We start from the raw sequence: 16,041 nt of genomic DNA, 5'->3' as shown, positions 1-16,041 counted from the left end.
TTGAAAAATTCAAAACTGAGCTTGAAACACGTTTGTTGGGTAAGGGTATTAAGGGATATGGAGAAAAGGCAGATACAGATCAGCCAATTATCAAATTGAATTGCAAGGGGGATGGAGTATAAAAGCAGGGAAGTCCTGCTACAACTGTACAGGGTGTTGATGAGACCACACCTAGAGTACTGCGTACAGTTTTGGTCTTCTTATTTAAGGAGGGATATACTTGCATTGGAGGCAGTTTAGAGAAGGTTCACTAGATTGATTCCTGAGATGAAGGATTGGCTTACGACGAAAGGTTGAGCAGGTTGGGCCTATACTCATTAGAGTTTAGAAGATTGAGAGGTGATCTTATTGAAACATATAAGATACTGAGGGGGCTCAGCAAGGTAGATGCAGAGAGAATGTTTCCACTCGTGGGGGAATCTAGAACTAGGGGGGATAGTTTAAGAATAAGGGATCGCCCATTTAGAACTGAGATGAGGAGGAATTTCTTCTCTCAGAGGGTCATAAATCTGTGGAATTCTCTGCCCCAGAGAGCTTTGGAGGCTGGGTCATTGAATATATTTAAGATGGAGATAGACAGATTTTTGAATGATAAGGAAGTGATGGGAAATAAGGGAATGATAAGGGGGCAAAAGTACCACACAAAAGATTACTGCACAAGATAAAAGTTCACGGGGTTGGGGGTAATATATTAGTATGGATAGAAGATTGGCTGACAAACAGAAAACAGAGAGTCGGGATAAATGGTTCATTCTCGGGTTGACAATCAGTAATGAGTGCGGTGCCACAGGGATCAGTGCTGGGACCTCAACTATTTACAATCTATATTAACGACATGGAAGAGGGAACTGAGTGTAACATAGCCAAGTTTGCTGATGATACAAAGATGGGAGAAAGGGCAATGTGTAAGGAGAACATAAAGAGGCTGCAGGAGGACATAGGCTAAGTGAGTGGGCAAGAATTTGGCAGATGGAGTATAATGTTGGAAAGTGTGAGGTCATGCACTTTGGCAGAAAAAAATCAATGAGCAAGTTATTATTTAAATGGAGAAAGATTGCAAAGTGCTGCAGTACAATGGGATCTGTCTGTGGGTGCTTGTGCATGAAACACAAAAGAATAGAATGCAGGTACAGCAAGTAATCAGGAAGGCAAATGGAATCTTGGCCTTTATTGCAAAGAGGATGGAGTATCAAAGCAGGGAAGTCTTGTTACAGCTGTACTGGGTATTGGTGAGGCCACACCTGGAATACTGCGTGCAGTTTTGGTTTCCATATTTATGAAAGGATATACTTGCTTTGGAGGCAGTTCAGAGAAGGTTCACTAGGTTGATCCTGGGGATGAGGGGGTTGACTTATGAGGAAAGGTTGAGTAGGTTAGGCCTCTATTCTTTGGAATTCAGAAGAATGAGAGGTGATCTTATCGAAACGTATAAGGTTATGAGGGGGCTTGACATGGTGGATGCAGAGAGGATGTTTCCTCTGATGGGGGAGACTAGAACTAGAGGCCATGATCTTAGAATAAGGGGCCGCCCATTTAAAAATGAGATGAGGAGAAATTTCTTCTCTCAGAGGATTGTGAATCTGTGGAATTCGCTGCTTCAGAGAGCTGTGGAAGCTGGGACATTAAATAAATTTAAGACCGAAATAGACAGTTTCTTGAGCGATGGGGAGATGAGGAGTTATGGGGAACAGGCAGGGAAGTGGAGCTGATCCATGATCAGATCAGCCATGATCTTATTGAATGGTGGGGCAGGCTCGAGGGGCCTTATGCCCTACTCCTGCTCCTATTTCTTATGTTCTTATGGTTCTTATGTTATGGGGAGCGGTCAGGGAAGTGGAGCTGAGCCCAAGATCAGTTTAGCCATGATCTTATTAAATGGCGCAGCAGGCTTGAGAGACAAAATAGCCTACTCCTGCTCCTATTTCTTATATTCTTATGAATGGCGAAACAAGTTTGAGGGGCTAAATGGCCTACTCTTGTTCCCATGTTTCTCACTGTGCCTATAGGGTTGGCAGATTGGAGTGTCGCATAGCCCTGGAATTGGCAAGTGAGACCCTGAATGAGTAGCCCAATGTTGGGAGAATTGTATGTTTATCATTATTTTTTTCTATAAACTTATTTTGTGAATAATCATATTACAACCACTTAAAAAGAAAAAAGTAAATTTAGGAAGAATAAATCAACAAGCAGGAAAACTTGATACTTTGGTTGTGCATTTCTGCAAATATAGTTCGATAGTGCTTAACAAATGAACTTTTGGGTATTTTTGTAAACGACTCTTTTATGAAGCTTTTATGTAAGTTGGAGTATTGCACCTCCTTTTTCGGGGTTTTATTGGTCCCAATTGCATTAAATCGACTTGAATTTATAGCTGTTTAACCCGTTGGTTTTCTTTAATACGTTATTTTGATGTCATTGCTGCAAATCAATTCGCAACCTTTCAGCCGGGGAACATAAATTCGCTGCCTGTTTGGTTCTGAAACGGGTCTGAAACTAGCCAGTAAATCATTGGAAATTGAAACTGCGACTCAAAAAGTTCGCTAGCTGCTTGTAACATTTTGCTTAGCAAAATATTGAATGTTGAGTGGCGCTGAGAAGCCCTGGGGTTTTGTACTTTAGAAAGAATGGTTGGGCAATATATCCTTTATCTAGCAGTTTTTAGGAATACATCCAAACGATTTGTCAGATGCTGAAACTCATTAACTTCCCCTTGGCTCTCGCAATGTGTCTGCTGGGCTCATTGCGCTTTCTCTTCACTAATGCGACGCTTTTTCTGCTCGTTCGGGGAAACAAATTACTTTCCAAAAGATCGCGAGGGATGTTTTGATGAGAATTTCATTTGTACCGAGCTGGAAGGCCCTGTAGTTAACATTTGGTGGACTTAATTGGACTTTTCTTTTTCCCCTTTAAAACCTGAAGCTACTCTACTAATCCCTCATTTGTAATCAATTGTGTTGACTAAACAAAAGTATAGGTCGTTCTTTCTTCCTGTTCCAGACAATCCTTTGTTGAGTTTAAATGCCCTATTATTAAGTGATCCTGGTAGTATAGATGTACTCGATTGTTGACAGTTCATTATTGCGCTTTTGTCCATTTAATCATTCTCTCTGTGTTTTGCATGTGCATGCAATAATGAGCTCCGTTGTCAATTAACATGTTTCTAGGAGTAAAACTGGTTGCTCAGATGTTTTAACAAGAAGCGCAGAGAAAAGGGCAACGCGCTGTCTTGAGGTTGTTTACTTCCCAGCACTTTCTCAATGCGCCAGGTTACTGCCAGTCCTGTCACTGACCGGGGTCTTCCGCGCGGTCCTAGTGCATGGACACGGTACATCAACAAAGAGCAATGGAAGACGATTTGATACAGGAGCCACACTAAGTTTAAAATCCGTTTTAAAGGGCTGCTGTTTATAATTGGTCTTTGGTTCCATTTCGCATTAGCAAATCTACAGCCCCTCAGAGTTATTCCATTTTAAACCCACAGTTTATCAACTTGGGGTGTATTTATGCCGTTACTGTGTTTTCCATTTGCGAATTTAACTATATCCATGGAGTTTCGGCAGCTGAGAAAGATCCTTCCCACTAATCTTGTTGGAGTTGCAACGCAATCGAATTTCTTTCAGTAATTCTGATCCTGGATATGGTAGCCCTAATATACAGAGACAGATCCTCTCCATTTAACCTGTTCTTTCAGGTGTATTTACCTTTAAATTATAACTTGGTGCGCGGAAAGGTTAATAACTCGTGAATAAGTATCCTGCAGCAATGCTTCTGTTGTCTACAAAAAAACAATTGCAGATCCAGAATCCATTGCATCTTTTAAAGGAATGGTACTGTGGCACTCTATTAATATTGGTCGATCATCATTATCATCTTCATGATCCCGTAAAGTTTATTCTAAAGGGGTCGAGTGATAGACTGCAACTGGACTTCTGTGTATTGTGGGTGGTACCTCCGCCGAGAACTTCCTGTCCTCAGAAAATCGTCACCTGAGAACGACCCAGCTAAATGTTGATTTTCAGCAAGTCAGTCGGACACAAATACAATGGTGCAATCCTTAGAATGGGAAGAATCTAAGTTTATGATTGTTGCAACAATAATATGATTGTTTAATGGTCTCCACCTTCTCGTTTTAATTATTTTGTTTTGTGAAATGTTAAACTGTTCATATGTGATATGGACAATCTGTTTTATTTCTGTTTTCAGTTACGAAAATGCGAATACTTTGCGAGGGTTAGACCTCCGCAAGGACCACAAGTATCACCACCGCTTTTGCAATTTCGCATTGCAAGAAATGTTCACAGCGGCAATATACAGTCTTAACAGGACAAATCCACAAGTCCTGTACTTTGACTGAGAGAAGTAAATTGTCTGCAGTTATTTATTGTATTAAGGGGATATCCTTGCCAGACGTTTCCTTTGTCAGAAGGACTGAAGTTTACATACTCAATGGCGTATATCTGATCACTAAAGATTTTGGGGGGAATTCTATATGTTATACTGTTCACAGATAATATTCATCTGATGTGCAAAAATATTGCCTTGTTAATCTCAGACGCCAGTCAGTCACGTAGATTAGTTTACTGTTGTCATTGGTGCAAGTTTTTTTTATCTGTAAGAACGTTTTAAAATTATAGCTCTGAGAGCTCTGTTATCATAAATTAATATTTAGTGCGAGTAAATATGTCCATGGTTTGTAGTTTCTATGCTCTTAAAGAAATGTACAAATCGGATTAGGGTCATACACAGATCTTGTTTATGGCCATGCTGCAAGCACGTCTAATAATAAAACCGTTTATCTCAAATGAAATTGGGACTGTAAATAAACTGTAATCAAAAAGATAAATGCGGATTGTCTTAAAGAAATAAACTGAACACATCAATGCAAAATCAAAAACTTTTAATTATGTTTGGCCGAGTACGGGGATGTAAGTACAGATCAACAGTTATCAATATCTTTAAAGGAAAATGATCTTTAAAGGAAAATAATTCTGAAGAATTCATTGTAAATACTCCAGTGAAAATATGAACTCGATATATTGTAATAAAAGCTCATTCTTCAGCATAAAGTTAAATCGTACTTGATTATGTTTCACTGCGGAACCATTGGGATTTTTATGAGAAATTACTCTTGTGTTATATAAATTATTAATATATATATAATTATAATGCCCTTGTATTATAGTAGCATCTGCTATAGTAACTTCGGTATTTTCAAGTTGGCACTTTTTTGTAATTGTCAATGAATGTGGAACTATACCAAAACGAAATTGTGATTTAGCTCTTCTATGCTTTACGTATATAACTTAGCTTTCGCTTTTAAGAACCTAAAACACCCTATTGTATTCATGTGACATTCCCCATAGGCACAATATCAAAACAAACAGAGGTCCCGGCCATAAATGAATCCTGGAAGAAAACAAACTGAGATTTGTGGGAATTTACATCGAACGTCTCTTAAATTGGTCGGAATGTAGTAGAATAAACTTTTCTTGGTGATCGTGAAGAAGCAAATTAACATATTGTAGAAATCTGCAAAAAGTCATAATTAGCGTTGATATTATAACCTGGTAGGAGTGCCACTGCATTTATACCCTAACCCTAAACTATTGATCGATATGTATGTATACCTATGGGTTAGATTGCATATGTGCTATATGGATATACAAGGCAAGTACGGATGCACAGCAAGTGCGTGCATGTGCATATACAATAAGATTGTGTTTGCGTGCTTGGGATGCGGATAGATGCAGCAAGTTTTTTTTGTGTCTTTTGCAGGTTGTAGTCTCTCCAGGTTTCCTCTTGGCTTTATCTCCCCAGGAAGCAAAAGTATCTCAACATTTCTAATTAAAACATGAGGTGTCAGTCAGCTGTATTTATGAATATGGTGTATCTAGGTCTGTAAATAAATCTGGGCATGTTTATTCCTTCTATCCATCATTGAAGTGACATTCACAAATAGCAGTGTTAGGTTTTGTGGCTAGTTACAAAATCTTGAGCTGTATGGAACAACAACAACTTGTATTTATATAGCGTCGTTAACATAGTGAAACGTCCCAAGGTGCTTCACAGGAGTATTATGAGTAGCCGCATAAGTAGAAGTTTGAAAATGACAAGTTTCCAATTTGTGCTTATATCTTTAACGAATCTTATGATATATATGTTTGGTTGAGGTAAATTTAAACTCATTGTAGTTATTCTGTTTACATTTTCAAACTTTACAGTACAACTGAAGGGTACTTTTAGTTTGATTAATATTGCTAAGGGTCCAGTGTTTTTTGAAAGTTATCTTCAAAATTCTCATCCTTATTTTCAAATCCCTCCATGGCCTCGCCCCTCCCTACAACCTGTAATCTCCTCCATCCCTACAACCCAGCGAGCTGTCTGCTGCCCTCCTGAGCATCCCTGATTATAATCGCTCAACCATTGGTGACCGTGCCTTCTGTTGCCTTGGCCACAAGCTCTGGAACTCCCTCCCTAAACCTCTCTGCCTCTCTACCTTTTTCTCCTCATCAAGACGCTCCTTAAAACCAATCTCTGTGACCAAGTCACCTGCGCTAATTTCTACTTATGCGGCTGCTCATAATACTCGTGTGAAGCGCCTTGGGACGTTTCACTACGTTAAAGACGCCATATAAATACAAGTTGTTGTTGTTGTTCCATACAGCTCAAGATTTTGTAACTAGCCACAAAACCTAACACTGCTATTTGTGAATGCCACTTCATTGAATTTTAAAGCATCGCAAAGGGTCTAGGGTAGTAGCAGCTCTGGTCAGTTGGAAGTGTTGGAGCGTCACTTAATGGCAGTGCACTCCGCGTGCAAACTCTCACTTTGGTATGTAACATCCGTCAATTGTTAGTGCGATATTCTATAGAAGGACATGTTTAAATGCACATAACGTGGACATGTGTGTGTACATATTTTATATTTTAATGACTTAACTTTTTAAAAAGATGTTCCTTTCGCTGTTAGAAATAGTTGAGATATGGAAACATACACCTGAACAGAGAACCATATCTATTTGTAGCTGCCCGATAGTTGCCGTATCTAAAAGGTCCAGGATTAAAATAACTTCTGAGAATATATACGAAATCATGGGGTAACTGCGATGACTTGTAAAGAACAATTTGCACATTACTATTTACAGGCCTATGGGAGGTTACAGTTTTCAGGGCCTTTATTGTCAATAGCTTAAATAAAAAAACAGAATTAAGTATTTATTCAGCACCAGTTAAGTTAGAGCCATTTTAGAAGCCACGGTTGTACCTGTTAAGTTTAGTCTTTGCAAGTTAACGCATAGATTGTGGGTATGACCGTTATGTTCCAGGTCTAGAGTTAAGATCATATAATCATTTGTTTCAGGATGTGACAATTGTCAGCAGTTTTCCGGCGAGGATATGGCGCCTTGTAGAAAGAGATACCAGGATTTAGCATTTCGCTCTTTGACTGTGCATTGAAGCAAGTATTTCAGTCTTTGTGGCTGTTGAAAGAATCAAGTATGAGCGACAGTAATTTTTTTTGCAAGAAGCAGTGGAAATGTTGTGAGGTACACTGAGGCGTATGGCCACGGAGGAAGCTCGAAAGCCCCAGTGAGGATTTGCCTTGTGCATAACGTATTTAACAATTTATAATTGCAATCTCCATCATCAGCGTGCGGCAATCTGTAATAGAGCGATCTGTAGTGGAGACTTTTGTGCCTGACAAGGCTCTTTAATATAATTAGCAAACAGCTTTTGTTTCGTTTTTAATTAAAAGAACATATTTCCCTCAAAAGCACATGACGGTATCTATGTAACCCAGTTTAAGATTAACCCACTCAATTAACTGTAAAAAGGTGTACATGCAATTCTCTTCAAATTATGGCCTTTGAATCAGTCCCTGGACAGTTTCACCGTTTACTGTTAACAGTTAATTTAAATTTCATTGAGAAACGTGGAGTGAGCACCACGCAGCTGAGATGAAATCAGAACTTTGTTGGTACACTGGAATAATATTGTTCGTCTAGACGTGGGGGGAATAAATTATCCAGTATTAAAAGGAGCGAGACATGGGAAAAGGAGTTTTTGAAAACCCTAAGTACTTTATTATCCACTGTTACATCAAATTGGCTAATATGGAAATGTCTTCTCCTGAGAGAGCTTGCCTGATTACTGTTAGCACTGCTGAAAGCATACTGTTTCTGCTTTTGATTTGATCATTTTCTGTGGCTCAAGCGAAGGATCATTTCATCACTGTATTCGAAAAACAGTAATTTGTTGCGGACAGCAGGTCGAGAAGAGACACTTAATCTGCATGAGTAAAACGCTCAATTACATAAACTGGGTAATTTCGCTTTCAATCGTCTAGAAATTATCCTGTCGCACTAACAGCATCCAATTGCAACTATACACACGAACAAATGGGGAAACTAATAGAGGCTATTCTAATTTGATAAAATCTGAAGTCTTTCACCACTGGATCTTATTTCAAATATAAAAACGGAAAATACTACGAATGGCTTCTATTTCCGAGTTGTCCATTAATAATAAACTCCCTCCACCAGTTGCCTCCCAGTGAACGTATTACACACACATACCTAGTTTGCCCTCGGAGGTCGCGAAGTTGTGGGAAGCGCCAGCCAGATATTTCACGATTAGAACTTTATGAAAAGCGCAAAGTCGAGATTCAGCGTGTGATTAAATTGAATTTTAAAAAGTCTATTTTGTCTTGTTAATTAGACTTCTGACACAAGGTTAGGAACACATTGCGAAAGCTGTTCTTTCATTCGCGTAATTGTTTTCTTTGCTTTAAGCTTGTCGTGCATTTTATTTAAAAGATCAAGTACATTTGCTTAAAATTTAATTAATTTTATTAACTTTTATCAGCCTCTTTTAAAGCAAATTCTATGAAATGCTTCTGTGATGAGAAGCAATCAGTTTGCGACATGTACTTGGATAGTGGAATGTTCAGGGAAGACAAAATACTGGAAAGAAATCCACTGACCAATCTTCACGTTAAAACCGCCGAATTCGCCCATCTGCTGTGCGGGGAGACGTGACAACAGCTTCTGATTTCTGGCACAAACACGACTCGGTGTCACTTTTGCATTGCCAACAAAAGTAACGAAGTTAAAAAGTATCTGTTCTTTGAAACTGTTCTGTGCCGCATTTAGAGCAAACAGCCCGGATGTTTCCTAATCTCTACTGCTTTGTGTGAAAAAACATGCATTTCAGAATAAAAATAAACATGTTAACAGGAATATGTGGAATGTGTTATTGTTAAATTTCATCAGATGATATATGTTGACATCAATTTGTATCTTTGCCCAAAGTATTTTTTAAATTTTTGAATAAACAGATTGGATATCTCCCCATTGCATTTATTTGCGAATGTGGGCAATTCAAACAAACGCATAACTGGAAACTTTATTTTTATTTTGCAGGTAGTCACGTTCAATTTTTACAACAGAATTTAAATTTACAGAAATGCAAACGAAGCAACGTCCTAACAAATACTTTAAAATTTCAGATTTACCAATCCACGGTAAGTTTCAGATATAAAATACGACAATACAGAAAAAATAATATGATATAAGACATTTAATTAACATGAATATTTACATTACTATTCATTCACAACACTTTTGGAATATTGTAGGGCCAAGACATGCTGTCGCTTCTCGATATGTTTCTGCAATCAGAATTCAAGCCGTTTAAACATACAAATTCAAGTGTGAAAGGTATCTTATGAATTGTCCACTGTTGCATAACTGTGTGTGAAGTAAAGAGCATTGCAGTGCATCAAAAATCTCAAACGAATCGTACTTCAAAATGCAATGTACAGAAATGATTCTCCGCCAAAAAATAACCCCGATGCGAAGTCTGGAAAACTAACTTTGCCCCGCCCTTGAACGTTCGTTCGGCGGGGTTGTGGCGGAGTTCCCATCGTGTAATTTTCTTATATGCTTCTTCAAGTCAAAGTTCCTGCAAAATCCCTTCCCACAAGTGCCGCAAGTGAAGGGCTTTTTGTCGTTGTGTGTATGCATATGAAACGTTAAATTATAGACCTGATGGAATGCTTTGTTGCAAATATTACATTTAAACTGTTTTTCACCGCTATGGGTTAGTTTGTGATTCTTGTAGTTTCCTAGCGGAAAAGGAAAAGAAAATCCAAGTTAGTGAAAGTTTTTTTCCTCCAGGGTCAAGAGTTCACAATTAAGTTAATTTCAGATGAGGGAATTTCTATGTTAAGAAGAAGTAAAGCTTCATTAAGCGGTCTTGTGTTAGTGTGCGCGTACGGGAGTCAAGAAGTTGTCAAACTTTGTCTCAATCAAGTAAGGACTGCATAAAACTGTCAGATTAGGAATTAGATAGAGGTCAAACTTCTGACCCACAACCCAAATTAAGGAGCCATATTAGAAGAGGGTTAGCTCAAAATGACACGTCTGATTTGAAATAGGTTGGATTCGGCCTGTCAGCTATACCCCAGACAGTTGGAGAAAAAAGTTTCTTAATGACACTGTTACTTCCGATAATTTAGATTTTTAAATAAACCAGTTATAACGTAGCTACAACCCGCGAACATTTTCTATAGTCCTATTGGGTGCTGTAGTCCTAGTTCTTCTATAGTTCTGCATTGCTGTATAATGAGACAATGTTTACCATTAGGACTGGTTAAATTAATAAATGTTGTTAAATTATTAAAGAAAGTACATTATACTAAAGGGTCGAGGCAAAACGGAATCACGGATGTTGGATGAATTCAGAAATATGTTAACGTTTTCAGTGAAAAAGACACGCATTCATAGCAGGCACTAGCAAGACTATACATCAATGTAAGGGTTAAATATGATGGATTCACGCAGCCAAATGGATACCTACTCGTGTGAGGATTAATTCAAATTAAAGTCGACGCTACTTTGAAAAGTACCTTTTTGGTGAAATCCTTTCCCACAGAACTCGCAAACAAAAGGCTTGTAGCCGGCGTGGATCCGAATGTGAGTGTTAAGAGTGGAGCTTCGGTTAAAAGCTTTTCCACACTGATTGCATTTATGAGGTTTCTCCTGAAAATGAATCGCAGGAATCATTTGACTACCGACCGTCGGATAAACACAGTTTAGCAGCAATAAAACGATCGGAGACAATTCCATTGATTTATCAAAAGCATGCGCGAATTTTAATACTAAAATAGTCCATTCCGAAACGGTTATTTTACATTTAAACCGAAGAACGTTACAACTTTTAAAAAGTAACAACTTAAAAACTGAAACGATAGATAATACTATTATAATAGAAACTCGTGCATTGTCTATATAGAGTGCATGTATGTTAGCATCCATATATCACTAGAACTAAATACTAGGTAGGGAAAGCGGCTAATACGGCAGTTAATAAATAGTTTGCTGTTAAGGATTGCTGCACAATGAGAGAAGATCTGAGCACATACCTGTGTGTGGATTATTTTATGTCTGCACAGGGTGCTAGCCTGTCGAAAACCTTTCCCACAGACCTTGCACACAAACGGCCTGGCCCCAGTGTGAACTGGCATGTGACGTGTTAGGTTATAATGTGCATTAAAAACCTGGAAAAGGAAGACAAATAAGACATGAACATGTAATTTGTTTTTGCAGCCGTACAGTTGATGCCGATCTAGTATTTTTTCTCATGCGAACAGGATCCATAATCAATGAAAAACACGGTGGGACAATCGCGTTTTAATCTTCACGTTACCTTTCCACAAACTTCACAGGTAAAGTTTTTGGGTTTGCCGTCATTTGAGGCGTTGCTCAGTTTCTGGTGATTTTTAATGACATTCTTTTCGACTGGAAAGCTGCTGTGTTCTTTGATCACTTGGTCCAGCTGTCCCGGGGTGCGTTCTTTGTGAGGAAATTGTGGGGTCGGATATTTCTCCGCAGCCAAGCTGGCAAATTTCGCATTTTCCAACAAAAGGAGTTTCTGGTGAGCAGAAAGCGAGGCTGGGGGCGGAGAGCCGAGGATGTGAGAGGGGAAAATGTGATGTCCATGAAGCAACTCCGAAGGGTGGTAGGTAGTGTCCAGATAGTTGAAGTAATAAAGGGAGCCGTTGGCAGGCATAGCGACCGTTTGGTTTATGACTTGGGGTTTGATCAGTCTGTTACTATTCATCATAGAAGGGCCTAAAGTTAAGTCTGTTTTGCAGCACATCCCACAGTTTGATTTACACATAGCCGCAGAAGTACAGAGTGACCCCCTCAGGTTAGTCTTCCACACCTCAGAGTAGTTCAGGAGCGCTTTCGCTTGCAAGTCATAAGGGAATGGTTGGATAGGAAGCATACACGGGATAGGAGAGCACAGTTTCCCAACCTTTTTGCCTTCTGTTTTCTCCAAGCTTTGCCTTTGTTCAGTAGGGCTCCTTGGCTCTGAGGTTTTGGCCATGATTCTTTCGATGGAGAAGGCCAGTGCCTTTGGGGTAGCTCCATTGCAGGTAGTAGCGGAGGCTCCATTCCGTGCCGTCTGCCTGGTACAGGACACAACTGTCTCCAAGTGACCAGAGCTTGCCATCCCAGGACTTGGTGTGAGCAGCCGCTGACTAGAGCCGCTCTGATCTCCCTTGCATTCCAGGAAAGCCAAGACACGCATCAATTTAATAAGCACCTTGCGTTTGGCATGTCACCCATTTACATTCAAATCAACATCTCCATGAACAATGGCACCGAGGGGCACCAGATTAATGCTCATTAAGTAGCACAAAAAACATCGAATTACAAGGACAGCGAAAATCTTTGCTGATAGATTTTAAAAGCTAGACTCTATGCAGAAGTCTCCAGTTTGATACTGAGAATTTCGATTACTAACTTACTGAGGAGTGATGTGCGAGACGCCACCGTCTATACCTAACGGGTTCTACATTTACTAGAGAGAGCGGAGAAGATTATCCAAGGACGGCGTGTGGCTATACTGTCACATTTTGATAGCACACATCCTCATCAGCGTGAGATCACTGTCTGTTGCGTTTAGCTGACATCACATGAAGTCACTTAGCAAGGTGACATCCAAATAGCATCAGCCCATTCCAATCTCCCACCAGCACCCACAATGCTCGTGGGCGAAGAAGCTGTGAGGGTATGAAAAAAATAATTGTGCATTTAATATGTTTTAATCTATCGGCTCAGTCTGTTTACATCGCTTATGGGCTACTTTTGAAGTGGTTAGGCAGAGAGAAGATCGCAAGTTTATTATTAATGACTGTCATTATTTTATAGAAAGGATCATTTTCCAAAGTTACATTATTTAAAAAAAAACATGAAACTTCCGTTTGAACTCTCGTCGCTCAAGCTCGGGGTAAGACTTGAGAAAGATTTCTTGAATGAGTAATAAATGAAGCGTTGCTAATATCATACAGCGAACAAATAGGCAATCTGGGCGCTCCCGAAACAATCGATTTATATTAATCTGGGACCCCCCCTCCCCCCATTTCCCAGCGAAAGTTAAAAACGACCGCAAACACGAAATTGTGGGTTATTCTACTACATCGAGGAGCAGAAACTGCACTACTGCATGCATTGTGGAGGCGGTTTCCTGAGTCAAATTACCCCCGATTTTTTTTCTCGCTACATGGTTATACGGAATGCAACTTACAACTTGTACATATTTTCCAGAAGTTATAAAAATGCATTTTTTTCTCATTCAGTACTCACTATTGGTATAGTTGGGGGGGCGGGGGGGGGGCAGATTCCACCTGTGGCAATAGCAGATTGCAATCTCACAATCTCCCCAGGACCCGATTAAACGTTTTCCTCCTTCACCTATTCAGAGCAGCCAATTTTACAAAGCGATTCATGCTGTTGTGCCCTTGTAAAGCGGCTCTTTCAATTTTAGCCACTAAAGCACCGCGTGGAACCCGGTTTTGTGTTCTTTTTCTGTAGAAAAAAAAACGCGCGTTACGATGCGGATTAGGAACCGAAGAAAAAAGACTGCGCCTGGCTAGAGGTAAAAGCGAGCAATGAAAAGACTCCTTTTTAACAAACCATTTTAGAAAGTTTCTGGAATTTACTCCCAGAAGCTCTCTGTTCTCTCTACAATGGCCAACTGCCTGTTCATTTGGGGCCGTTTTAATTCTTCTGTTTGCAGACGATTTCACCTGAGAAGCACAACAAATTATTATCGCAGATTTGACTGAGACTATGCCAGACGGCATCAAAAGTGATAATGAAAAGAGCTTAACAAACGATCTTCGGACCATCGCGCTTATACTTGCCCTTGATCGTTTTAATATTCTTTCTTGTTTTGAGGGTATTTATTATATTCCCAAATTCCGTCTGCCCTGTGCTGTACCTTATTTCATATTACTGGCTAAAGGCGATTAAGATTGTGTGTAGAGTGGTATGGGGGTTAAAGAAAATGCGCATAGGATATATTCATTTCCAAGGTAATACTCCACTGAAATAATTAGAAGAAACAGATGAGATTTCAAAAGGAGTTCCATGATGGAAACATTTCTTTGGTTGTTTCTCTTCTTCTGAGAACATAAAATAAATACACACTATGTGTCTTGTAAACATTGGTATGTCTTTATAAATATGTTAGGACGTGATGCGCTCTCTGCTAACTTTTATTTTTTTGGGTGTAACTGACTATGTGGTTTGACATAATCATATAGGAATCGATGCTTCATTAAATGCGTTTAACACTATTGTGCGATACAGTGCAGTCTCTGTATAACAGACTATTATATAGAGACTGCTAAACTTTAGCAATAACATATTTTAGAGAACCCAACTAATAAACTGAATGGTAAAAAAGGGGAAGAAGATTGACTAACGTTACATTTAAGTCTAATGAAACTGCAGTACTTGTGGAATGTGATTGCAGGAATGTTGCAGCGGCACTCGAAGGGTTAATGTTTAATCAGCGATGCTGTCTGACCCTTTTCTCTTTCTGTTGCACTAATTTAAGGGGCGGGTTGTTTGTTCTGTATTAGAATTGTAAATTCCTGCAGAGCATTAGACTGGTCCTGTCAAAGAGCAGCAAAAAGGGCCAGAAAAGGACCACAGGAATCTTCGAACAAAACACGGACAACGTTGTGGTTGATGCACCCCTATTCCTGACGTTTGTTTTGTATTACTCTATTTAAGTCGCAAGAATAAATAAAAGCACACTATTCGATTTCCTTTAGTTACTTCAATATTCGCTTTTTAAACTTTATTACACTTACAGAGTATGCAAATCTGCATTAAAATGTGTTTAAAGAGAAACTCTGTTCTGATGAGATTAAACATACTACTTTGTCATTTTAATGTAAATACTCAAATTGACATGTTGGTTGGGAGGGAAAGAGATACAACTGTAATTCAAGCAAAGATTAGTCGCAAACGACGTGTATTGTCCTCTTCTGAGAAAATCCTGTTCTTTGGTCATGAGATCATTGGAACAATTCTGGGAAACTGAACGGTGGTTTATTGACAAGTGCCGTTCTTCTTTTGTACCATACAATGGTTGTAGTGGTTATGTTCCTGTACAGAGTTGGAATTATTTGATTGTATAAAGAACTTGCATATATATAGCGCCTTTCACCACCTCAGAATTCAAGATGCGCTTCACAGCCAATGAAGTGTGCTCATTGTTGTAATGTAAGCAATGGAAGCCAATTTTGCCACAAACAGTAAGGAGATAAAATTACCAGATCATACGTTTTAGCTGTTGGTCGAGGGATAGATTTAGCCAGGCCTCTGCTCCTCTTCTTCAAACAATTCGGTGGAATATTTTACCTCCCACTGAGAGGGCAGACAGGACCTCTGTTTAACGTATCATCAGAAGGATGGTACCTCAGTGCTGCATTGAGGTACCAGCCAGATTATACGCTCAAGGCTCAGAGTGCGACTTGAACACAGGGCCTCACTGACTCAAAGGCGAGAGTGCTACCACTGAGCCAAGGCTGACAGCTAGAAGGTGTCGCCGGCACAGGGAGAAAGCCATGCCTGCAAACAGATTGAGTGAAAGTATTTAGAAACTGGTGTTAAAACTATATTCTCAATCCCAGGGCATGTTTTGATGGGGTTGTAGGACAGGTGAAGCTACAATCAAAAT

At 39.4% G+C, this 16,041-nt stretch overlaps 1 protein-coding gene across 1 annotated transcript; it reads right to left on the bottom strand.

Moving 5' to 3' along the window:
* Positions 1-9,866: 9,866 nt before the first annotated feature.
* On the bottom strand, positions 9,867-12,552 carry fezf2 (FEZ family zinc finger 2). The gene is made up of 4 exons (XM_070894666.1): positions 11,707-12,552; positions 11,423-11,557; positions 10,907-11,039; positions 9,867-10,123 (listed from the first exon to the last, which is right to left on the bottom strand). Exons 1-4 carry the CDS (start codon positions 12,514-12,516, stop codon positions 9,867-9,869), a joined length of 1,335 nt encoding a protein of 444 aa, XP_070750767.1. The 5' UTR covers positions 12,517-12,552.
* Positions 12,553-16,041: the final 3,489 nt, after the last annotated feature.

The sequence above is a fragment of the Pristiophorus japonicus genome, chromosome 12 (assembly GCF_044704955.1).
Source record: "Pristiophorus japonicus isolate sPriJap1 chromosome 12, sPriJap1.hap1, whole genome shotgun sequence".
Classification (NCBI taxonomy): domain Eukaryota; kingdom Metazoa; phylum Chordata; class Chondrichthyes; family Pristiophoridae; genus Pristiophorus; species Pristiophorus japonicus.
The sequence above is the reverse complement of the archived record's forward strand: the minus strand, read 5'-3'. Positions and strand labels throughout refer to the sequence as shown.